Here is a 26,390-nt window from a genome sequence, read left to right as displayed (position 1 = left end):
TACTCACTCGATCAAACCACCTCACACCACACATTGTCCTCAAACATCTCATTTCCAGCACATACATCCTCCTGCGCACAACTCTATCCATAGCCCACGCCTCGCAACCATACAACATTGTTGGACCCACTATTCCTTCAAACATACCCATTTTTGCTTTCCGAGGTAATGTTCTCGACTTCCACACATTCTTCAAGGCCCCCAGAATTTTCGCCCCCTCCCCCACCCTATGATCCACTTCCGCTTCCATGGTTCCATCCGCTGCCAGATCCACTCCCAGATATCTAAAACACTTCACTTCCTCCAGTTTTTCTCCATTCAAACTCACGTCCCAATTGACTTGACCCTCAACCCTACTGTACCTAATAACCTTGCTCTTATTCACATTTACTCTTAACTTTCTTCTTCCACACACTTTTCCAAACTCAGTCACCAGCTTCTGCAGTTTCTCACATGAATCAGCCACCAGCGCTGTATCATCAGCGAACAACAACTGACTCACTTCCCAAGCTCTCTCATCCCCAACAGACTTCATACTTGCCCCTCTTTCCAAAACTCTTGCATTTACCTCCCTAACAACCCCATCCATAAACAAATTAAACAACCATGGAGACATCACACACCCCTGCCGCAAACCCACATTCACTGAGAACCAATCACTTTCCTCTCTTCCTACACATACACATGCCTTACATCCTCGATAAAAACTTTTCACTGCTTCTAACAACTTTCCTCCCACACCATATATTCTTAATACCTTCCACAGAGCATCTCTATCAACTCTATCATATGCCTTCTCCAGATCCATAAATGCTACATACAAATCCATTTGCTTTTCTAAGTATTTCTCACATACATTCTTCAAAGCAAACACCTGATCCACACATCCTCTACCACTTCTGAAACCACACTGCTCTTCCCCAATCTGATGCTCTGTACATGCCTTCACCCTCTCAATCAATACCCTCCCATATAATTTACCAGGAATACTCAACAAACTTATACCTCTGTAATTTGAGCACTCACTCTTATCCCCTTTGCCTTTGTACAATGGCACTATGCACGCATTCCGCCAATCCTCAGGCACCTCACCATGAGTCATACATACATTAAATAACCTTACCAACCAGTCAACAATACAGTCACCCCCTTTTTTAATAAATTCCACTGCAATACCATCCAAACCTGCTGCCTTGCCGGCTTTCATCTTCCGCAAAGCTTTCACTACCTCTTCTCTGTTTACCAAATCATTTTCCCTAACCCTCTCACTTTGCACACCACCTCGACCAAAACACTCTATATCTGCCACTCTATCATCAAACACATTCAACAAACCTTCAAAATACTCACTCCATCTCCTTTTTTTGCCGCTGTCTCCCGCGTTTGCGAGGTAGCGCAAGGAAACAGACGAAAGAAATGGCCCAACCCACCCCGATACACATGTATATACATACGTCCACACACGCAAATATACATACCTACACAGCTTTCCATGGTTTACCCCAGACGCTTCACATGCCTTGATTCAATCCACTGACGGCACGTCAACCCCGGTATACCACATCGCTCCAATTCACTCTATTCCTTGCCCTCCTTTCACCCTCCTGCATGTTCAGGCCCCGATCACACAAAATCTTTTTCACTCCATCTTTCCACCTCCAATTTGGTCTCCCTCTTCTCCTCGTTCCCTCCACCTCCGACACATATATTCTCTTGGTCAATCTTTCCTCACTCATTCTCTCAATGTGCCCGAACCATTTCAAAACACCCTCTTCTGCTCTCTCAACCACGCTCTTTTTATTTCCACACATCTCTCTTACCCTTACGTTACTTACTCGATCAAACCACCTCACACCACACATTGTCCTCAAACATCTCATTTCCAGCACATCCATCTTCCTGCGCACAACTCTCTCCATAGCCCACGCCTCGCAACCATACAACATTGTTGGAACCACTATTCCTTCAAACATACCCATTTTTGCTTTCCGAGATAATGTTCTCGACATCCACACATTCTTCAAGGCTCCCAGAATTTTCGCCCCCTCCCCCACCCTATGATCCACTTCCGCTTCCATGGTTCCATCCGCTGCCAGATCCACTCCCAGATATCTAAAACACTTCACTTCCTCCAGTTTTTCTCCATTCAAACTCACCTCCCAATTGACTTGACCCTCAACCCTACTGTACCTAATAACCTTGCTCTTATTCACATTTACTCTTAACTTTCTTCTTTCACACACTTTACCAAACTCAGTCACCAGCTTCTGCAGTTTCTCACATGAATCAGCCACCAGCGCTGTATCATCAGCGAACAACAACTGACTCACTTCCCAAGCTCTCTCATCCCCAACAGACTTCATACTTGCCCCTCTTTCCAAAACTCTTGCATTCACCTCCCTAACAACTCCATCCATAAACAAATTAAACAACCATGGAGACATCACACACCCCTGCCACAAACCTACATTCACTGAGAACCAATCACTTTCCTCTCTTCCTACACATACACATGCCTTACATCCTCGATAAAAACTTTTCACTGCTTCTAACAACTTGCCTCCCACACCATATATTCTTAATACCTTCCACAGAGCATCTCTATCAACTCTATCATATGCCTTCTCCAGATCCATAAATGCTACATACAAATCCATTTGCTTTTCTAAGTATTTCTCACATACATTCTTCAAAGCAAACACCTGATCCACACATCCTCTACCACTTCTGAAACCACACTGCTCTTCCCCAATCTGATGCTCTGTACATGCCTTCACCCTCTCAATCAATATCCTCCCATATAATTTACCAGGAATACTCAACAAACTTATACCTCTGTAATTTGAGCACTCACTCTTATCCCCTTTGCCTTTGTACAATGGCACTATGCACGCATTCCACCAATCCTCAGGCACCTCACCATGAGTCATACATACATTAAATAACCTTACCAACCAGTCAACAATGCAGTCACCCCCTTTTTTAATAAATTCCACTGCAATACCATCCAAACCTGCTGCCTTGCCGGCTTTCATCTTCCACAAAGCTTTTACTACCTCTTCTCTGTTTACCAAATCATTTTCCCTAACCCTCTCACTTTGCACACCACCTCGACCAAAACACCCTATATCTGCCACTCTATCATCAAACACATTCAACAAACCTTCAAAATACTCACTCCATCTCCTTCTCACATCACCACTACTTGTTATCACCTCCCCATTTGAAGGAATAGTGGTTCCAACAATGTTGTATGGTTGCGAGGCGTGGGCTATGGATAGAGTTGTGCGCAGGAGGGTGGATGTGCTGGAAATGAGATGTTTGAGGACAATGTGTGGTGTGAGGTGGTTTGATCGAGTAAGTAATGTAAGGGTAAGAGAGATGTGTGGAAATAAAAAGAGCGTGGTTGAGAGAGCAGAAGAGGGTGTTTTGAAATGGTTTGGTCACATGGAGAGAATGAGTGAGGAAAGATTGACCAAGAGGATATATGTGTCGGAGGTGGAGGGAACGAGGAGAAGAGGGAGACCAAATTGGAGGTGGAAAGATGGAGTGAAAAAGATTTTGTGTGATCGGGGCCTGAACATGCAGGAGGGTGAAAGGAGGGCAAGGAATAGAGTGAATTGGAGCGATGTGGTATACCGGGGTTGACGTGCTGTCAGTGGATTGAATCAAGGCATGTGAAGCGTCTGGGGTAAACCATGGAAAGCTGTGTAGGTATGTATATTTGCGTGTGTGGACGTATGTATATACATGTGTATGGGGGGGGGTTTGGGCCATTTCTTTCGTCTGTTTCCTTGCGCTTCCTCGCAAACGTGGGAGACAGCGACAAAGTATAATAATAATAATAATAATAAATATATATATATATATATATATATATATGTGTGTGTGTGTGTGTGAGTATGTGTGTGTATGCGTGTATGGGCATTTATGTATGTATGTATGTGTATATTAGTGGATGGGTCACTCTTCATCTGTTTCCTGGCACTACCTTGCTGACAAGGGAAACAGCAATTAAATATATCTTTTTTATTATACTCAATTGCTGTTTCCCACATCAAGCGAGGTAGTGCCAGGAACCAAAGAATGGCCCATCCACTCATGTACACACACACACACACACATACACACACACACATATATATATATATATATATATATATATATATATATATATATATATATATATATATATATATATATATATATATATATATATGCACATATACAATACATATATATATCAACATATACACATATACATACATATACATACACATGCACAGACATATACATATATACACATGTCATATAATGACAAAGAAAACAAATATCAGGAGGAGAACAGACATATTAAAGAGGGAGAGATCTGACACATTAGAAATGGGTGATGTGAGATTCTGGTACAACTGAGTGAGGTTCTAAGTAAACAATAAAGGTTCTAAATAAACAATAAAAAATATGGAAATTAATACCAGTTTATTGAATTCAGGTAGCCATTCAACTGAAAATACACAGTTGAGGTATAACAGATAGAAAGTGATGATAGTTAATATTCAACTAATCATACAAGAGCTTAAGATTAAGGTGAGCTAGTGCATTTGGGTGAGGTGAAGTTTTGGTATATTTTGGGGGATGAGGTTTTGGTATATTTGGAGGGGGATGAGGTTCTGGTACATAGAAGTGAGGTGAGGTTCTGATACAAATGGGTGAGGAGAAGTTCTGGTTCATAAGAGTGATGTTATATAAGGATCTGGTGCATATGGGTGAGGTTATGGTGCATATGGGTGGGGTAAGGTTAATGTACCTTGTGAAGTCTTCAGGGATCTTCACCCCAAAAGTCCTGGCTGGGCCCAGGCTACCAGGTTCTGGTATGTCTGGGTGAGGTGATGTGAAGTTCTGGTACATATTGTTTTGGTGAAATGAGGTGAAGCGCTGGTACATATGGTTTGGGTGAGGTTGCAGTATATGTGGGTGAGGTGAGATTCTGGTACGTATAGGTGAGTGAGGTCCTGGCATATTTGGTTGAGGTGAGCTTCTTTTATATATATAGGTGATGTGAATGAGACTCTGGTATACATATAGGTGATGTGAGGTTCTGGTACATATAGGTGATACTATATGAAGTTATGGTACCTTTGGGTGAGGTGAGGTTCTGGTACATATGAGTGAAGTGAAGTTCCAGTACATTTTGGAGAGGTAAGGTTCAGGTGCATATGGATGAGGTGAGGTTTAGTGAATTAGGGAATATGAGGTTCTGATACAAATGGTTGACATGAAGTTCTGATGCATAAGGGTAATGTGATACGAGGTTCTGGTATATCTGGATGATGTGAAGTACTGCTCTCACATCAAGGGTGGTTCTAGCTCTATATCCTTACTTGACAGAGCTGAGTGAAAAGTGGTCCGACTTATAAATTGTCCCAGGCTAACTTCTAAACTTGACCCTCTTGCCCTTCGCTGCAATGTTGATTCACTTTCCCTCTTCTATAGGTATTACTTTGGTTTTTGCTCCCAAGATCTGGCTGCTTGTATGCCCACACCACTAGCTAGACCATATAACACTCAGCAAGCTGCTGCACCACATGATTCCTGTGTGGCCATCAGCAAATCAAGGGTGGGCCACTCTGATAGCTGCCTCTTCCCCTACCTGTTGAAGCTTTGGAACTCCCTACCTTCTGATGTCTTCTTCAATAACTGTGTCCTGGCACATTTGAAAAGAGTTTTTTTTTTATTCCTTCAAAATTCATGAATTCTTTGCCTTGTGCTTTCTCTTCCCATTTCATAATTCTCTCTATAATTCGATTAAAGCCCAGCCTTGATGTGGACATTTGTCTGTGATTGGAGCCTTCAACAACAAAAAAGGTACTTGTCCACTGCATTCTTGAACTTCTCTACCATGTATCCCATGCTGTTCTCCACTGCGTCTCCTATGCTGTTTCTGCAGGTAGATGGCAAGTCTCAAACAGTCTTGGGCCCGAGATGTTTACAGTGTTCTCTCTTTATGTGCATATCACACCTTTAGATTTCAGAGGTAGTATTTCAAAAAATCTTCCATACCTCTTGTGCCAGCAAGATGTTATTTCCGAATGTAAGTTGGAAATAACGTGTACATAATGTATATACATGTGTATGTGGGTGGGATGGGCCATTCTTTCATCTGTTTCCATGCGCTACCTCGCTAATGCGGGAGACAGCGACAAAGCAAAATAAAATAATAAATAAAAAGTTGGACACCATACCTTTTAGGATTTTCTAAGTATAGATGATGATATAGCTCTCCCATCTGCACTCTAGGGAGTTGAGCCTCAGTGATTTCAGTCTTTTCCAGAATCTAGTTCCTTTCCCACATTAATATGGACTGTGTAATGTCCCTGATGTGAAGTTCTGGTACATATGGGTGAGGTGAGACTCTAGCACATAAAGGTGATGTGACATGAGATTCTGGTATGTACAAGTGATGTGAGGTGAGATTCTGGTATGTACATGTGGAAGAGTTAAGTAAGTGACTGACCTTGAGGGCAGGCATGAAGTGAGCCAGGGTTGGTGTAAAGAGCCGCTGGGGGTCCACCGCCGCTGGTGGCTGGTCTACCTGATGCTGCTGCTGGTGATGGTGCTGCTGGACATGATGGGGTAGCAGTTCAACCACAAGCTGCACTAGCTGCCCAAACATTTCTTGTGCCAAAACTAATGCCAACTCTTGTGCCACCGACCGGTATCCACTACCTACCCGTGCATCTGCAACATAACAAACACCACAAATCAACACCCTGCTGCTAGATACACCATCACCCTCACATTTACAACACAACAACACCTTACATCAACAGAACAGCTACCGGCTACACCATCAACCTCATGTCTGCAACACAAAAACACCACATATCAACACCAGAGTTGCTGGCTACACAACAGCCCTCATGTCAGCAACACAACCAACACCAGAGTTGCCAGCTACAACATCACCCACATGTATGCAAAACAAACAAAACCAGAGCTGCTAGCTACACCAAGACCTACACATTTTCAACACAACCAATACAAAACCTGCCACCTACACAATTACCCCCATGGCAGCAAAACAACCTACACCAGAGCTGACAGCTATACCACCAACCACATATCTGCAACATAACCAACATCAGAGCTGCTAGCTACACCATCACCCTCATGTTTGCAACATAACCAACACAAGAGCTGCTAGTTACACCAATACCCTCACATCTGCAATACAACCAACAAAAGAGCTGCTGGATACACCAACACCCTAAAGGGTGCAACACAACAAACACCAGAGCTGCTGCCTGATCCAATGCCCTGCTGCCAGCTACACAAACAACTTCAGTGCTGCCAGATACACCACCAACTTCACATCTGCAACACAACCAATACCAGAGATACCAGCAACACCATAACTGTCATGACTAAAACACAACCAACAGCAGAACTGCCAAGCACACCACCATCCTCATGTCTGCAATACAACCAACAGTAGAGCTGCCATCAAACCACCACCCTCACATCTGCAACACATCCAACCCTAGAGCTGCCAGCGATAACAATACTCCCACACCTGCAACACAACCAACACCAGAGCTGCCAGCCACACCATAATCATCAAGTCTGCAACATAACCAACATCAGACCTTCCAGCCACACCATAATCCTAAAGTGTGCAACACAACCAACACCAGAGCAGCCAGGTACACCACCATACTCATTTCCAATACAACCAACACCAGAGAATTGGCTACACCACCACCCTCATGTCTTCAACACAAACAACACAAGAGCAGCTAGCTACACAACCAAACTCACATTTGCAATGTAACCAACATCAGAACTAACAACAAAACCAACCACACACATCTGCAATACAACCAAAACCAGACTACTGGCTATATCAAAACCCAAGTCTGCAACACAACCAATACCAGTGCTACTAGCTACACTACCATGCACACGTCTTCAACACACCTAACATCAGAGCTGCCTGCTACAACACCCACACATCTGCAACATAAACAACACCAAAGTTGCCAGCTGCACTACCATCAACACATCTGCAACATACCTAACACTTGAGCTGCCAAATATGCCAACACCTACACAAGCATCACAAGAGCTGCCAACTACATTACCAACCTCATGTCTACAAAACAACCAACACCATAGCTGCCAGTTACAACACCAACTTCACATCTGCAACACAACCCACATCAAAGCTGCTAGCCAAACCATCACCCTCCTGTAAACAACATAACCAACACCAGAGCTGCTGGTTACACCACCACCACCCTCACATCTGCAACACAATCAACACCAGAACTGTCAGCTACACCTCCAACCAGACATCTGCAACACAACTAGCACTAGAGTTGCCAGTTACATCACCTACCCATCTGCAACACAAGCAACTTTAGAGCTGCTGGCTGCACTAACACCCTCACATCTGCAATACATCCAACATGAGGGCTGCCAGTTACACCACCACCCTCATGTCTGCAATAAAACTTAAGACCACTACCCTCATGGCTGGAACACAACCAAAACCAGTACTACCCGCTACACCACTTCCACACACCTGCAACAAAACCAGTCTAAAACTGTACTGAACCTGTCATCAAAGTCCCACATTGGGAGACTAGCTAAGAAAAACTAATCCCTCAACTAGCCAACCCCCTCTCCAAGGATCCCATGACAGGCCATCTGCCCTGAACCCTCAATTAGCCAGCCCCCTTTCCATGGATTCCATGACAGACTACCTGACCTCACTTTCCTCTAGCCTGCCACCTCTCCATGGATCCCATGACAGGCCACCTGCCCCGAAAACCTCCACAGCCCCTCCTCCATGGATCTAATAACAGGCCACCTGCCACAGACTTTCCACTAGCCAGTCACCTCTCCATGGATACCATGACAGACCACTTGCCCAAGACTCTCACCTAACTAGCCCCCTCTCTTTGGATCCAATGATATGCCACTCGCCCAAACCCTCCACTAGCCAGCCCCATCTCCATGGATCCCATGAAAGGCAATCTGCTTCAATCCTCCCCTAGCCAGCCTCCTCTCCATGGATCCATGACAGACCATCTCTTTCAACCCTCCACTAATCAGACCCATTTCTATGGATCAACGGCAGGCCCCCTGTCCCATATCTTCCATTAGTCAGCCCCCTTTCCATGGCTCCCATGACAGGCCACCTGTCCCATCTCCACGCATCACATGACAGGCCAGCTACCCAGAACCTTCAGTAACCACCCACCTTCTCAAAGATATCATGATTGACCACCTGCCTCAACCCTTCACTAGTCAAACCCCTTTCTATGGATCCATGACAAGCCACCTGTCCCAGATCCTCTACTATCCAGCTCCCTCACTATGGACCCCATGACAAGCCATATCTTTCACCTGAAAAGTCCTTTATAGTTATTGTCGATTAAAAGTGAAAGTTAAGAGATAATCTCAATCAAAATTCAACAATGTGCATTAACTTATCATTGATAAGGCAGCTTTCTGATAACTGAAGAAAGTTTCCACTCATTCCCTCCATTTGACACAGCAGAAGAAACCATAAAAAACACTACTCTATTTGTATCTCTAATCATGGATGCATTACCAAAACATATCCAATGAAAAGCATGAAATCACAAATATAGCAAGAGGAAATCATAAGCTAGGAACAGCATAGCAAAGACAGAGGATGGATGAGAATTTATTCTGTGATTCACAGAGGAACTTTATGACATCAGTTATGAATTGTTGCAAAATTTTACAATGCTAAGCAATGATGCTAAGCAATGACTATCTTAGAAACCTGCACTCCTTCTCACTTCTTTCAGCATACTTGCTGGACCTTCCTGAAAAGTAATGGAATACATATGCTTAATCCAAATGCTTTTTCTTTCCAAGATTTTTAAAATATCAGCTGAAAGTCAAGGCAATAGTACATGAGTAGGCAGTGCTCACCCAAACTGAGGAACATAACAGTTTCATTCAAGTACTGTGTCTTTCACAGTCCCAAATTAATATTCAACATCAAGATATTTTGGTTTTCACATGCTAGCATGCCAGCAAGTGCCTACTTCATCCTTCAAAATGAGAAGAAAAACATTACAAATGATGCTGTAAATAATGAGTGTCACGCTACATATCAAGTAAGGCAAACTGTGTTCATAAGATAAGAAAAGAAGCAAAGCAAAACCATAAAAATCTTACCTTATCATTTTGTTGAAAAGACCTGAAATCAAAATTGAAAAATAAAGTATCACCAGACAAAATTAATTTCAGCACTTACCCTTCAGCTCAGTGTTGCTGACTGCATACATATTGATGGTTATAATCTGGAGTAGGTGATAAGTTGAGAGTCGTGGAGGAGATGCACGAAGCAACATAGAAAACTCCAGCAACATGCTCAAACAACACTCTCGGAATCCATCCAAACCAACCCGTGAAAACAGCATTCCATGGCAGTGAAGGTAGCTTGTAAGGAATCTCTTCATAATCTGTGAAATTAAACAGAAAAAACACTTGAAGAGTTTTCTTCATCTACATCTGGCTATTTTCCCACCATGCAAGGTATTCAGACATGCTGTCTTTTGTATATATTCCGGTGACCAACCACTTCCACAACTTAAAACCAAAAACTACACCAGTAATGCATAAAAGACTTGATAAATTTTGCACATGTTTGGCTTAGTAAAAAAAAGCAATGACATGCTTTGTACTATGAAATTAAGATTTAAGAAAAAAATCAAAGTGGTATCAGGATTTACTTCTGGGCTATTTCACTATAAACACACTATTTCTGCCCCCTTAGGGACCTAATACCACAATCTATCTATATCACAGCTAAGTGGACACACCTACTCTCTATCCTTAACCTTGAAATGCCAACTCTGGCACTTTCGAAGAGCTCAGTAGTAATCCCACATGGGTTCTTTCAAGTCTTTTACTAAATTTCCTAAGGAAAAGTACTGCTTCACTGGCAAAGATGCCTCATATTGTGCTGAATCCGTAGCAGAGGTAATCTTGGCTAGAAAGAAATCCTACATCCAGTAACCTACTTTTTCTCCACCCATCATAGTTTGATCAATCCTGCTCTGTTGGCTGTTGCATCAAAGACAAAACATTAGGTCTTAAAACTCCTCCCTTCTGAAACCTACTCCACTTTTGCTTCTGCTCAGAATCATGTCAAAGTTATTCTTTGCTGAGTAAAGCACACCTTCATTAGAAGAAAGTATGATGATTTGACTACTACAGCACTTTCACCGACAGAGCTTTTTCTTTCTTTGGTAACTTCTGTAATTCAACCTTTCCTCCTCTCTTCCATTGTATCAATTTATAGATACCTCTCCAAATGATTAACCCACTATCTTAAGTGATTTCTTTTCCTCTAATTCAACTTTGCTCCTTAATCCTCCAACTCCATCTCTTCCCACTAAACCTATGCTATCTCTTTTATTCTCCTTGTGCAGGGACTTCTAAGTACTCTCCCAGCTCCAGGTGGACAAACATATGGCTATCTATCTATCTATGTCTTTGATGCCTGTTCCTTTCTCGAACTTCCTGAAGGGGGTAGCCAAGGTAATCGAGTCTCCAAAACTATTGAACTCCAGTGCTGCTTCTTAGCCTTCAGTGCCTCACCTATAACAGGCCACTGGCAGAGGGCCAGTCTAGCACTGTGTTTATAGATGCTCCTACCTAATTTTCTTAACGACTACTACCTAATATTTCACCTAATGCTCCTTACCTACTACTTATATCTACTGCTCCTAACATTTTGCCAAAATGCAGGGCTAGCACATAGTGCTCACCACAGGAATATATAGTTACAAAAAATAAGTTATGAGAGTAAAGCATTGTCAAGTGTTATGTGTAACAAGGAAAAATTCTATGTTTGTGGACAGAATGCCAATAGTCCAAGTGTAGGGTAGACAGAAACAAAAAACAGCTAGTTGGATCAGAGTGCAACTTAATGACCAATGAAGTGCTGGCTTACCATGCAGCCATCACTAACCCTACCAATTCCCAGGTTGGTAGTACTGGTAGTATACCTTCCTGGTCAGTGGCAGACTCCCAACTACTACCTATCCCAATGCACACTAATCGTACCCTATACTGCCACAATACTTACCTTCCCATTTAAATCACCCATCACTAATACTGAGTCTCCTACACCAATGCTAGTGACAAACTCACTCAACTGCCCCCAAAACACTTCCCTCTCATAATCTTTCTTCTCACAGCCAGATGCATAAGCAACAATAATCACCCATCTCTAAACATCCACTTTCAGTTTTACCCACATCATTGTACAATTCATTTCCTTACACTATCACACATTCCCAGAACTCCTGCTTCAGAAGTAGTGCTACTCCATCCATAGCTCTTGTCCTCTCACCAACCCCTGATTCTACTCCCAAGACATTTCCAAACCATTCTTCCCCTTTACCTTGCACTTCATTTCACTCAGAACCAGATCACTGAGCTTTCTTTTCTCACACATACTACCTATTTCTCTTCCCTTCTTATCTTGGCTACATCCATGCACATTCAGACACCCCAATCTGAGCCTTCAAAGAGGATAAGCACTCCCCACTTGACTCCTTCTGTAGGGGAGAAAGAATTCTACCTCCATTTTCCTTGTGTGTCGTAGAAGGCGACTAAAGGGGGCGGGAACAGAGGGCTAGAAACCCCTCCTTTTCTTGTATTTCAATATATATGCATTGGGGACAAGAAGGCCTAGGAAGTGAGTCAGTTAGAGTTCACCAGTGTTATAGCACCGGCAGCTGATTCAAGTAAGAAACTGCAGAAGATGGTGACTGAGTTTGGAGGAGTGTGTGAGAAGAGGAAGTTGAGAGTAAATTAGAATAAAATCAAGGTAATTAAGGCCCAGCAGGGGTGAGAGACAGATTAGCTGAGGGGTGAGGATGAAAGGAAAGAATGGAGGAAGTGAAGTGTTATAAATACCTAGGAGTGGACATGGGGCATCAATTAGAATCAATTAGAACCACGGGAGCAGAAGTGAGTCATAGGGTGGGGGATGGGCCAAAGGTTGTGGGAGTAATGAAGAATGGGTGGAAAGATAGAATGTTATCTGGGAAGAAAAAATGGAGGAGTGTGTGAGAAGAGGAAGTTGAGAGTAAATGTGAATAAAATCAAGGTAATTAAGGTTCAGCAGGGGTGAGAGACAGATTAGCTGAGGGGTGAGGATGAAAGGAAAAAATGGAGGAAGTGAAGTGTTATAAATACCTAGGAGTGGACATGGGGCATCAAGTAGAATCAATTAGAACCACGGGAGCAGAAGTGAGTCATAGGGTGGGGGATGGGCCAAAGGTTGTGGGAGTAATGAAGAATGGGTGGAAAGATAGAATGTTATCTGGAAAGAAAAAATGGTTATGTTTAAAGGAATAGTAGTCCCAACAATATCATATGGATACAAGGCATGGGCTATAGATACTATAGGCTGTGCAAAGGTGGGTGGATGTGTTGGAAATTAAATGTTTGAGCACAATATGTGGTTAGAGGTGGTTTGGTCAAGTAAATATAAAAAGGGTAAGAGAGATGTGTGGTAATAAAAAGTGTGATAAGAGTGGAAGAGGGTGGGCTGAAATAGTTTGGACATATGGAGAGAATGAGTGAGGAAAGGTTGACAAAGAGGGTATATGAGTCAGAAGTGGAGGGAACCAGAAGAATGGGGAGACCAAACTGGAGGTGGAAGGACGGAGTGAAAAATCTCTTGAACAATCAGAGCCTGAACATGCAGGAAGGTGAAAGGCATGCATGGGATAGAGTGAATTGGAATGATGTGGTATACCAGAGTTGATATGCTGTCACTGGTCTGAACCAGGGAATGTGAAGCATCCAGGGTAAACCATAGAAAGGTCTGTGGGGACCTGTTTGTGGATAGGGAGCTGTGGTTTTGGTGCATTAAATGTGACAGCAAAAGAATGGATGCGAGTGGCCTTTCTTCGTCTGTTCCTGGTACTACCTCACTAACATAGGGATGGAGAACAAGAATGACAAAAAATCAAATAAATGTACTTACTTCCTGCCTAAGGGATCTCTTCTATTCTTATGAGGCTCCTGCAGCACTCAGGAAGCAGGCCACATCCACTGGTGAGGGTCACAGTTTATAAACTGTTGTGATACTGTGTGTTGTATATTAACAGTGTCTATGTACAGACAATGCAGTACAACTGAGTGCTTGGTGTGTTTTTTATGGTAGTTGCATTCTGGGCATGAAGGGTCTTGGGACAAGCCAACACAATGTTTCTAGTAATGTAGTGGCGGGAGAATGTACCTCAAGTCTGTCTGGGAACTGAAGTTTCTGATGGGTTATGTCTCGTGGGATGGAGTTTCAAACTGAGCTAGAAGGGTGGTTGTTTAGTGCTTGTCAGGTTCTTATGCAATTTGTCTATTATAGTTGCTAGGAGAGGTGGGATCTGTGACTAGAGGTTACTGAAGTGTGAGGCAGGGGTAAACTTTTTATCTCTATTTAGCAGTTGGTGGTAAATTACCGAGTGGTTTGGGTGGGAAAGATCTAGTGCTATTGCATAGAATTGGGTACTGAGCATGCTGAGGTGGGTCTGGATTAGGATAAACCCTTGTTTCACTGTGAAGGTGTTGAGAGTTCATTTTCTGTGCATTATTTTGTGTGGATTGCAGCTTTCTTTTGTGCTTATTGAGAATGTGGAGGATCTGGCAGGTGAAGTATTATTTTTAAGTGGAGCAGATGGATTGTTTGTATAAGATGTTGAGTGATTATTGTTCTTGTCTAAATCCAGAGCCAGTTAGAGCTTTAAAGGCATTTAATTTAAGTGTTGCTTTTGTGTCTATGCTGTTGGTGTGGGGAGTGAATGTCATGTGTCTCATGGGATACCTAAAATAGTTAAGTGTTTTGTTTAGTGGGAGAGACGGTCCATTCAAGGGACTAGAGGTTGTGAGCCAGATCTATGTCTGGTTGGGGTTAAAAGAGTAACTGAAGACTTTTGTGAAAATACAGACAATGATGTTGGAGAAAGGCACAGTTTGACAGGTGAGTGTTATGAATCCTCCTCCTTGGCGCTGTTCTCTGTCATTTCTTACAATTGTGTAGTAGTTGAAAAGTGGGAGAGTAAATCTAGGTGTATGTCTGGTTTCTTGGATGTGGGCTATGTGAATGTTGTGTCCTCTAAGTTGGTTGAGTATGTCTGTGTTTGTTTCTAATGCCACTAGTGCTGAGTTGCCATATGTTTATTTTGTCACTGGGGTTCTGTGGAGTAAAATAGCTTGTTTGTGAAGAGTGGGAGTATGTGTTCTGTGATGTTCATCGGTTACTTGCACTGAAGGTGAGGGGGTTTGTGATGGTGTTTTGGGAATTGTTGTCTGAGTGGTGGTTGCATTTCTAATATTCTAAGAAGTCTCTAATGCATGACAATGATATGCAGTTAGAACATTTGATGGACTAGTGCTTTTTGGCGATACTTATTTGGCACTGTGGTAAATGTATACTGGTGGTCCACATCTCTGATTAATGTCACAGGTCTGCATTAGCAGTTGGGAGATAATGACAACCTTCATCCTCACCCTTAAAAAATAAGTCTGAATGCATAAGATTTCTCTGAACAACTCATATCATGGCACTTACTTTCCTCTCCTTACAAAAATAATTCTACTGTCAACATTTAACAAGACTGTGCTAAAGAAAATTTATAGCTCTTTAAAAAATTCAGATGGGCTTACCTGCTCAAGTGACAACTTCTTCAATTCATCTTCTTTACTTGTGTCTTCATCATTGCTGGAATGAGAGAGAGTACGACAATTTGTAGCTCCACTGTCTGGCCGAATCCATATTTCTTGTCTCAATCCCTCATTATTTACAGCCCGGCCTACGGCTGTTTGCATGCTCTTAGAAATTGGTTCATTATGCTGTGCCGAGATGTACTGTAAAAAGAAGTACTGTATATTTATACACAAAATATGAAAATTACATCAATCTTATAGTACAAATTACTACAGATGTCCAGGTTATGTGACACAATAAACTGAGAATACTTTGTGCAAATTACAGTTATCAAAATCAACATTTCCTCTGCTCCAAATAAGGCATAAATGAAATAAACTAAGCAGCTGCAGCATTCGTTTACCTACCTATTATCTTTGATTCCTTTCCTGTTCAAATAGGTTAGACCAAGCATTTACCTCACGGATCCTGAATTTCCTTGCTTAGATGCAAATCTGGCACAAAATTTCTCCGCTTTCAATAACTCTAATGCTTCAAACATCCATCCCCATATAAAATCCTCTAACCACATACTACTCTTTGACTACCTATTTGACTTTCTGCTACAGTGCATCAGCATCTTCACATCCACGAGTTGAAATCCTCAATGAAGGGGATTTCAATGTACATCATAAGGATTGGTTATGCTCTACCCAACATGGATAATCAAACAGCCAACAAGAGTTCCCAACTGTCAAGACCACTCTTGAAACATTGCAAACTTCTTTCTTACTTCAAGAGATACTTACAAAACATTTCTCAACCTAATCGAAACATAGATGAATTAGAAATTCAAAAATGAGACTAATTACGAAAAATACAGGGGACAAAATTAGGCATAGTGATCTTACAATTAATGTCATCAGTAAGTGTGAAGAGTGGGTGAAGAATGGGAGGTACTTAGGGAAGCAGCGCTGACATGTGCAAAAAGGTATTTTGTAAACACAGCCCACAGACTTTTCTGGCAAGTTTTTTAATAAAGATATTTTTAATAGTACTGTTACTGCTGAAGCCTACATTCACATCAAAGGATTTAAGTACCATGGGGAGAAACACAAAATTATCACTAAATGGGAAAATTAAAAGGTGCTTGGTATTATCTCTATAAAGTGATTTCTTTGCCAACTCAAAAGATTTATCAATGAAAGATCTAAGATACTTTAACTTTGATCCAAAAGAACAGATTTTCTCAAACTCATTATCAATAAATTCTGGACAGCATATATGTAATGGCCCAAGAAACTTTGACTGGAATGATGACTGTTTAACTTTGTCATGTTGAGCTGAGAAATAATGAATATAAGAACATTGGTGGGTTTTCTGTAGATGCTAAACTTAAACGTTTCCAACCCTATGGATCACATAATCTAAAAAAGGTAACTTACAATTACTTTCCACTTCCACAGTAAATTTGAAAGAGGGTATTAAATTGTTAAGTAAAGGGTGAAATGTTTGTAAATTTTCAATTGATGGCCAAACACAAAGAACATCATCTGTTTACCTAAACCAGAGTGCCTTAGAGGGTAAAATATAATTATTTTGTTCCAAAGAATCCCATGTAAAGATTACTTAATACTGATAAAAGAGGGTTACTCATCACCATACCAAATTCTGAGCATAATATTCCCCATTAACCTGAAATACACAGCCTTTTATACACATGGCATCCAGGATGTATAATATCAGTAACAAAACTACACTCAAGCCTACTTATGAAGAAATATTCTGATAAAAGTCATTATTCAAAGGCAATAAAAATGTTCATAGCCTCTCAATGAATCTTAGAAGTTGCATCTAGTCCTTACCTTTTTTCTAATGTCATCAAACATTGAGACGAGGGAATCACGTGCTGACATGAATGGGTTGGAGGCGGTCAGGGAACGTACATAATAATACACTACATCCAGAGGCCTCTTCTGTTGAAACACATCAATCATTATTAAACAGTAGAAAAAAGATTTGGTGAATAAAAATTACAGTTGACACTGTGACAGTAAGACAGGATAGAATGAGAATGAATCGGGAGGACCTGGAGTAAGTGGAGTGCTTTTGGTCCTTAAGAGTGAACATGGCAGTAGACTGAGACAGAGATGATGATGTAAGTCATAAGGAGAAAAAGGAGGCTAAGGTCCTGTGAGCATTGAGAAGTGCATGGAAGGAGAGATCAATGTCAATGTGGGCAAAGACAGCTATGTAAGAAGGTATAGTGGTCCTGGTAGTACTATAAGGATGTAAGTCTTGTGCCATGAGTGCTAAAGAACGGAAGCATGTGGATGTGTTGGAAATCAAATGCCTGGGAACAATACGAGGTTTTGTAAGGTACACTGATCATGTAAGAAATGACAATGTATGAGTAAAGTGCAGCAGTAAACATAGCCTGACTAAGAGGCAATGAGAGTGTGCTGAAGAGAAGAGTGAAGAAACACTAACTAAGAGGATCTACTTGTCAAAAGTGTAGGAAGCAAGGGGGAGTGGAAGACTGAGGAGAAAGATGGAGTGAAAGAGGCTTTAAGGTATCAAAGCCAGAACATTCTGGAGGGTGTGAGGCATGCATAGGATAGAATAAATCACATTGATGCAGTATATGGGGGCAACATGCTGTCAATGGGCTGAATCTGGGTATATGAAGTAGTCAAGGTTTTGGTTTTGGGTGACAAATTCTGGTTTTGGTGCATTATACATGAGAGATAGAGAGTGAATGTGAGCAAGTGAAGTCATTGTCCATGTGTTCTTTGAGCTACCTTACAGAGGTGTCAAACAGTGAACAAGTATGATAAAAAGATTGACTGCTATACACATTATGACCGAGTTTTCCATAACCCAGTTTACTCATACGGTACACTTTTGGCGTAACAGTACTAAAGTTGCTATTTACTCTGACTCCACTTCAAACTGTAATAATACTTTCATGGCTGTCACTGAAATCAGAGAAAGATAAAAGAAAGAAAAATTTCAAAGCTTAGTTGTTCAAGGAATGAGAAAAGTTGGCTGTTTTAATGCCTCTCTCTTTCCACTAAATTCTATGCAACAGTACTAAACTTTCCAGATCCACACCATTCCAGAGATAAACACCAACCCCTAAACAGAAAAAGCTTACTCCTGCCTCACACTTCAACAACCTATACATATAGCTCTCCCCATCCCCTAAAAACAATACTGACAAAACATATACACACCAAGTGAAATATCAAACATTAAACAACTGCCTTCCCAACTCAGTCTTAAAAACTACCCCATCCGAAATAACACTCCCCAGAAATACTTATGTTACATTTTCCAATCTATGCTCTGGACATCAACCATCCCTAAAACATTATAAACACTGATTTAAATATAACAATACTCTTCATGCCCATGAAGCAACTACCATAATGAAAACACAGCCCTCATTCATGTTGCAGTTAGTGTTACAGACCTGGAACCAAATCAGCATAGGTTCAAATACTGGTCACGGCAGCCAGTCCACAGTCCACCTAGCTGTTTATCCTCCACTAGGAGCTGGTTGACATTATGGGTACTTGGCATACCTAGGGCGTGTGTGTGTGCAAACATCCTTAGGAGTAATGACATGGTACAAATATACAAGGTTAAGAGATAGGGCAACGACAATGTAAAAATCTCCTCATAAAATATAAATAGTAATCACTCTGAACACTTACTGCTCTCTCTCCTCATGTTGACATACAACAGCATGGCACTCTATAACCTGTGGTCCTGCTTGGTGGAAGTGGCTGGTTCCCTGAGCACTGTGGGGCCCAACAGAAGACAGATGGGACCCCATAGGCAAGAAGGAAGCAAGCAAACAAGAACGCAATATGTCTCTCAATACCTTCATGCCTCTCCTTACGTAAGCACATGGATCTTGAAAACATCAATGATGCTTTCCATTTTCTAAAACACCAAAATAAATCATTTATAAACCATGTTTCCTTCTTAAGGTCATATCACTGATCAGACTGAGGCATATAACTTTGAAAGGGAAATGCCAGATGCAAAATTGCCATTAGAACATACTGGCAATTAATGAATGATTCATGTTGAGGTAACAAATACTTATTACGAAATGAATGTTCCAGAAAATACTGTGTCAACTTTACACTGCACAAAACTTTTGAAATATTGGTCATAACCTATGTTCCTTTGCAGGCATTAGAACAATTCCAAGATCATTAACTATACTGCCATGTGAGCACAAAGCATTCGCTCTGAAAACCAAAATGGCCAGTATAACTATCCCTTCAAAATGAAAAATCTGTATTTGTCCCAGTGTATACTTCTATTCACAAAAGAATATAATAATCCCTAATCAATAGCTCTCAGAGCTAGCAAACTTATTCATGAAAAAGTCTAGTCCTGACAAGAGATTTATCCTAACAGATTCGAAGACAATAAGAGACTGACAGCAAAGATGGATGAGACAGGGGAATGCAAAAGCATGACATCATGGGTAAAGCATGGGGGTTGAGTTTTAGCTGGTGATTACTGAGTTTTGAGTAGTTCTGTCATGTAGCCCTTCAGGATACATCACACTTAAAAATCTTTGCATTCATAAAGCATGACTCAATTTTTGTCTCATGTTTGCCTATTTCACTGATGACAGCCATATAGTTCAGTCAGCTTTATACATTTCAAACCAATCATACCTGCATTTGCTCTCCCACAAATTAATTTGCACTGTACAAACTTTCACTAATATTCAGAAGTCTTCCATGCACACAAATTTGGAGGATCCCAAAGTTAATTTTTATAGCAATAACTTAAAATACAAATTCCACTGGAAATCTCTCAGGTTATCAAACAGTTTTCTCTATGTCTAATTCAATCTATTCAATATTCCTTCCAGTATCGTAACCCAAAAGCTCGAACTCAGAGCCCATCTTACTTAATATGGGACATGCCAACCTAACCTGATTAACTGCAATAATTGCCAACTGGTTGAATGGTCTTCCATTCCGAGGGTGTACCTGAAGAGCCATCTGGTACCATCTGAAACATAATCCATTAAACAAATCAGTATCAAACATTTCCAATTTGTGCAAAATTTACTAAATGCTCACATGAGCCTTATTACTTACCATGCTTTATCATAAGAATTGAGAAATAAGCCTAATTTGCAAAAACAGCAAAATACAAAAACATATTTCATAAAGACCTAAATGTTATGTGACATCATTCTTCAGCTATAGTTTTTCATATACTTACTGAAATGGCACAGGCAAAACATGCTCCAATCATGATCATCTCATGTGAAAGCATAGCATAGCAAAGTGAGAAAAAAATAAAGAAATAAGTCAGAGCTCCACAGTTGTCTGTAGACCTGACTTTAAAAAGTGCAAAAGTTTTAGGAAGAGGTGAAGATGAACGAAGGAACAAAGTGCCACAGCTTTGCAGTTCAAATGAAGAAAGAAGTAACAAAACAGTCAGTCCTTGTGTAGCTAGTCTCTACACAGAAAGTGTGGGAAGTAGAAACCACAAGTGAGTCATGGGTCTAACCCTTGGTGGAAGGGGCACATACAGATGACTATTAATACATAAAAGTGGCTAAAATGGCAACAGAACTGGAAGAGAACAGCAACATCATGAGAGACAGAGATGGGTGTTTCGGGAGTCGTGATGCATGGAGAATAATTTAACAGAAAGTTTTTGATTGCACTCCATTTGTATGAGTATACAAACTAACTTCCTGCCACATGTCCCTTCTGTCTTTAGGAGAATTCTGTCGCACTCAGAAAGCCAGCCACATCCACCAGTCAGGATTAAATGTCATAAAGTGTAATGATATGCATAAGTCTATGTGCAAAGAGAGCAGAGCTATCAGGCTATCATGTAGTTAGTTCTTTGTGTCTTCATTACAAAGTTGCACCATACATACGCATACAACATCAAAACACCTTATGTTCTATGGTCCCAAGTGGTGACATGGCCTGCTTCCTGAATGCAGCAATAGCCATATAAATGTAGATGGGACTCTTGGGGCAGGAAGCAGGCATATATTATTATGACTAACCCATGACCAATTTCTGTGAAAGAGTCTGGCTGTTACCCAGGACCTTTCTAAAGGCTCTTGCAGACCAAGGCTGTGTCACCTTCAGTAGCAGGGAAATGTACACTTCTTTGGAGTGAAAAATTATTTAAAGAGACTGTACTCCCAATGATAAAACCTTGCCAAAGCAGACTTTTTACTCTTGACGTAACCCTGAACAAGTGGAATTTAGCAACACCAAAGTAAACATATATATACATAATATCTCTTATCATTTTGCTTTGTCGCTGTCTCCTGCGTTAGCGAGGTAGCACAAGGAAACAAACGAAAGAATGGCCCAACCTACCCACATAAACATGTATATACATACACGTCCACACATGCAAATATACATACTTATACATCTCAACGTATACATATATATACACACACAGACACATACATATATACACATGTACAAAATTCATACTGTTTGCCTTTATTAATTCCCGTCACCACACCATCACATATGAAATGACAACCCCCTTCCCCCGCATGTGTGCGAGGTAGCGCTAGGAAAAGACAACAAAGGCCACATTCATTCACACTCAGTCTCTAGCTGTCATGGATAATGCACCGAAACCACAGCTCCCTTTCCTCATCCAGGCCCCATAAAACTTTCCATGGCTTACCCCAGATGCTTCACATGCCCTGGTTCAATCCATTGACAGCACGTACACCCCAGTATACCACACCGTTCCAATTCACTCTATTCCTTGCACACCTTTCACCCTCCTGCATGTTCAGGCTCCGATCACTCAAAATCTTTTTCACTCCATCCTTCCACCTCCAGTTTGGTCTCCCACTTCTCATTCCTTCCACCTCTGACACATATATCCTCTTTGTCAATCTTTCCTCACTCATTCTCTCCATGTGACCAAACCATTTCAATACACCCTCTTCTGCTCTCTCAACCGCACTCTTTTTATTACCAAACATCTCTCTTACCCTTTCATTACTTACTCGATCAAACCACCTCACACCACATATTGTCCTCAAACATCTCATTTCCAACACATCCACCCTCCGCCACACAACGCTATCTAAAGCCCACGCCTCACAACCATATATATATATTTTTTTTTTTTGCTTTGTCGCTGTCTCCCGCGTTTGCGAGGTAGCGCAAGGAAACAGACAAAAGAAATGGCCCAACCCACCCCCACACACATGTATACACATACGTCCACACACGCAAATATACATACCTACACAGCTTTCCATGGTTTACCCCAGACGCTTCACATGCCTTGATTCAATCCACCGACAGCACGTCAGCCCCGGTATACCACATCGATCCAATTCACTCTATTCCTTGCCCTCCTTTCACCCTCCTGCATGTTCAGGTCCCGATCACACAAAATCTTTTTCACTCCATCTTTCCACCTCCAATTTGGTCTCCCACTTCTCCTCGTTCCCTCCACCTCCGACACATATATCCTCTTGGTCAATCTTTCCTCACTCATTCTCTCCATGTGCCCAAACCATTTCAAAACACCCTCTTCTGCTCTCTCAACCACGCTCTTTTTATTTCCACACATCTCTCTTACCCTTACGTTACTTACTCGATCAAACCACCTCACACCACACATTGTCCTCAAACATCTCATTTCCAGCACATCCATCCTCCTGCGCACAACTCTATCCATAGCCCACACCTCGCAACCATACAACATTATTGGAACCACTATTCCTTCAAACATACCCATTTTTGCTTTCCGAGATAATGTTCTCGACTTCCACACATACTTCAAGGCTCCCAGGATTTTCGCCCCCTCCCCCACCCTATGATCCACTTCCGCTTCCATGGTTCCATCCACTGCCAGATCCACTCCCAGATATCTAAAACACTTTACTTCCTCCAGTTTTTCTCCATTCAAACTTACCTCCCAATTGACTTGACCCTCAACCCTACTGTACCTAATAACCTTGCTCTTATTCACATTTACTCTTAACTTTCTTCTTTCACACACTTTACCATTTATTATCTATTTATCATACTTTGCGCTGTCTCCCGTGTCAGCGAGGTAGCACAAGGAAACAGACAAAAGAATGGCCCAACCCACCCACATACACATGTATATACATAAACGTCCACACATGCACATATACATACCTATACATCTCAACGTATACATATATATATACACACACAGACACATACATATATACACTTGTACATAATTCATACTGTCTGCCCTCATTCATTCCCATCACCACCCCGCCACATAATGAAATATATATATATACTTGATCACCATTTCCCGTGTCAGTGAGGTAGTGCCAGGATAAAAGGAAGAAGAATGGCCCATCCACTCATATACTCATATATATATATACATAAATTTATTAAAATTCATTAAAAAAGGGGTGACTGTATTACTGACTGGTTGGTAAGGTTATTCAATGTATGTATGACTCATGGTGAGGTGCCTGAGGATTGGCGGAATGCGTGCATAGTGCCACTGTACAAAGGCAAAGGGGATAAGAGTGAGTGCTCAAATTACAGAGGTATAAGTTTGTTGAGTATTCCTGGTAAATTATATGGGAGGGTATTGATTGAGAGGGTGAAGGCATGTACAGAGCATAAGATTGGGGAAGAGCAGTGTGGTTTCAGAAGTGGTAGAGGATGTGTGGATCAGGTGTTTGCTTTGAAGAATGTATGTGAGAAATACTTAGAAAAGCAAATGGATTTGTATGTAGCATTTATGGATCTGGAGAAGGCATATGATAGAGTTGATAGAGATGCTCTGTGGAAGGTATTAAGAATATATGGTGTGGGAGGCAAGTTGTTAGAAGCAGTGAAAAGTTTTTATCGAGGATGTAAGGCATGTGTACGTATAGGAAGACAGGAAAGTGATTGGTTCTCAGTGAATGTAGGTTTGCGGCAGGGGTGTGTGATGTCTCTATGGTTGTTTAATTTGTTTATGGATGGGTTGTTAGGGAGGTGAATGCAAGAGTTTTGGAAAGAGGGGCAAGTATGAAGTCTGTTGGGGATGAGAGAGCTTGGGAAGTGAGTCAGTTGTTGTTCGCTGATGATACAGCGCTGGTGGCTGATTCATGTGAGAAACTGCAGAAGCTGGTGACTGAGTTTGGTAAAGTGTGTGAAAGAAGAAAGTTAAGAGTAAATGTGAATAAGAGCAAGGTTATTAGGTACAGTAGGGTTGAGGGTCAAGTCAATTGGGAGGTAAGTTTGAATGGAGAAAAACTGGAGGAAGTGAAGTGTTTCAGATATCTGGGAGTGGATCTGGCAGCGGATGGAACCATGGAAGCGGAAGTGGATCATAGGGTGGGGGAGGGGCCGAAAATCCTGGGAGCTTTGAAGAATGTGTGGAAGTCAACAACATTATCTCGGAAAGCAAAAATGGGTATGTTTGAAGGAATAGTGGGTCCAACAATGTTGTATGGTTGCGAGGCGTGGGCTATGGATAGAGTTGTGCGCAGGAGGATGGATGTGCTGGAAATGAGATGTTTGAGGACAATGTGTGGAGTGAGGTGGTTTGATCGAGTAAGTAACGTAAGGGTAAGAGAGAGGTGTGGAAATAAAAAGAGCGTGGTTGAGAGAGCAGAAGAGGGTGTTTTGAAATGGTTAAGGCACATGGAGAGAATGAGTGAGGAAAGATTGACCAAGAGGATATATGTGTCGGAGGTGGAGGGAACGAGGAGAAGTGGGAGACCAAATTGGAGGTGGAAAGATGGAGTGAAAAAGATTTTGTGTGATCGGGGCCTGAACATGCAGGAGGGTGAAAGGAGGGCAAGGAATAGAGTGAATTGGATCGATGTGGCATACCGGGGCTGACGTGCTGTCAGTGGATTGAATCAAGGCATGTGAGGCGTCTGGGGTAAACCATGGAAAGCTGTATAGGTATGTATATTTGCATGTGTGGACGTATGTATATACATGTGTATGGGGGTGGGTTGGGCCATTTCTTTCGTCTGTTTCCTTGCGCTACCTCGCAAACCCGGGAGACAGCGACAAAGCAAAAAAAAAAAATATATATACATAAAAGCCCACACATGCACATATACATAAATATACGAAGAAATTACAAACATACACATGTACATATTCATATTCATATTTGTTATACTTGATCGCCATTTCCCACATCAGTGAGATAGCACCAGGAAAAGGTAGAATGGCCCATCCACTCATATACACATATATATACATAAATGACCACATACACACTTATACATACATATACATATCAACATATACATAAATATATGCAGACATTACAAACATACCTATGTACATATTCATACTTGCTTTCCTTCAACCATTCCTGCACCTAAAGAGGCACAAAAATCTCACAGAGAAGGTCCAGAGGGTAAAAACAATGTTATCAAAATCAAGAAAGCTAAGTAACAGAAAAAGATTGGCAGCTTTACCCATCTTAGAACAGAGAAGAGTGAAGGAGTAACCTGATCACAACCTTTAACTTCTTAAAAAAGATCAACAATGTAGACAGAGAACAGTTCTTAAAGAGATGCAGGGTTAGGGCAACCTGAGGACAAAACATGAAATTAAGTAAAAAACTTGTTAAAAAGTATGTAAAGAAGTCCTTATAAGAATGGTGGATGAATGAAACAGAATGACTG

General features: G+C 41.4%; 2 protein-coding genes across 3 annotated transcripts in view; one reads left to right on the top strand and one right to left on the bottom strand.

Annotated features, from left to right (window-relative positions):
- Grip71 (WD repeat-containing protein Grip71) overlaps positions 1-26,390 on the top strand; it is a 209,319-nt gene that overhangs the window by 118,674 nt on the left and 64,255 nt on the right. The gene's annotated exons all lie outside the window — the stretch shown is intronic.
- Positions 1-26,390, bottom strand: part of LOC139755553 (telomerase-binding protein EST1A-like) — a 68,104-nt gene that overhangs the window by 26,364 nt on the left and 15,350 nt on the right. For both annotated transcript variants that reach the window (XM_071674000.1, XM_071673999.1), the window contains 5 exons: positions 20,674-20,752; positions 17,572-17,682; positions 15,727-15,927; positions 10,298-10,505; positions 6,515-6,738 (listed from right to left, as the gene is read on the bottom strand). In XM_071674000.1, coding sequence (XP_071530101.1) covers positions 6,515-6,738; positions 10,298-10,505; positions 15,727-15,927; positions 17,572-17,682; positions 20,674-20,752 — 823 coding nt within the window. The remainder of the gene's footprint in view (positions 1-6,514; positions 6,739-10,297; positions 10,506-15,726; positions 15,928-17,571; positions 17,683-20,673; positions 20,753-26,390) is intronic.

Source organism: Panulirus ornatus, chromosome 19 (assembly GCF_036320965.1).
Source record: "Panulirus ornatus isolate Po-2019 chromosome 19, ASM3632096v1, whole genome shotgun sequence".
Taxonomy (NCBI): Eukaryota; Metazoa; Arthropoda; class Malacostraca; order Decapoda; family Palinuridae; genus Panulirus; species Panulirus ornatus.
Note: the sequence above shows the minus strand (reverse complement) of the source record. Positions and strands in the feature narration are given on the sequence as shown.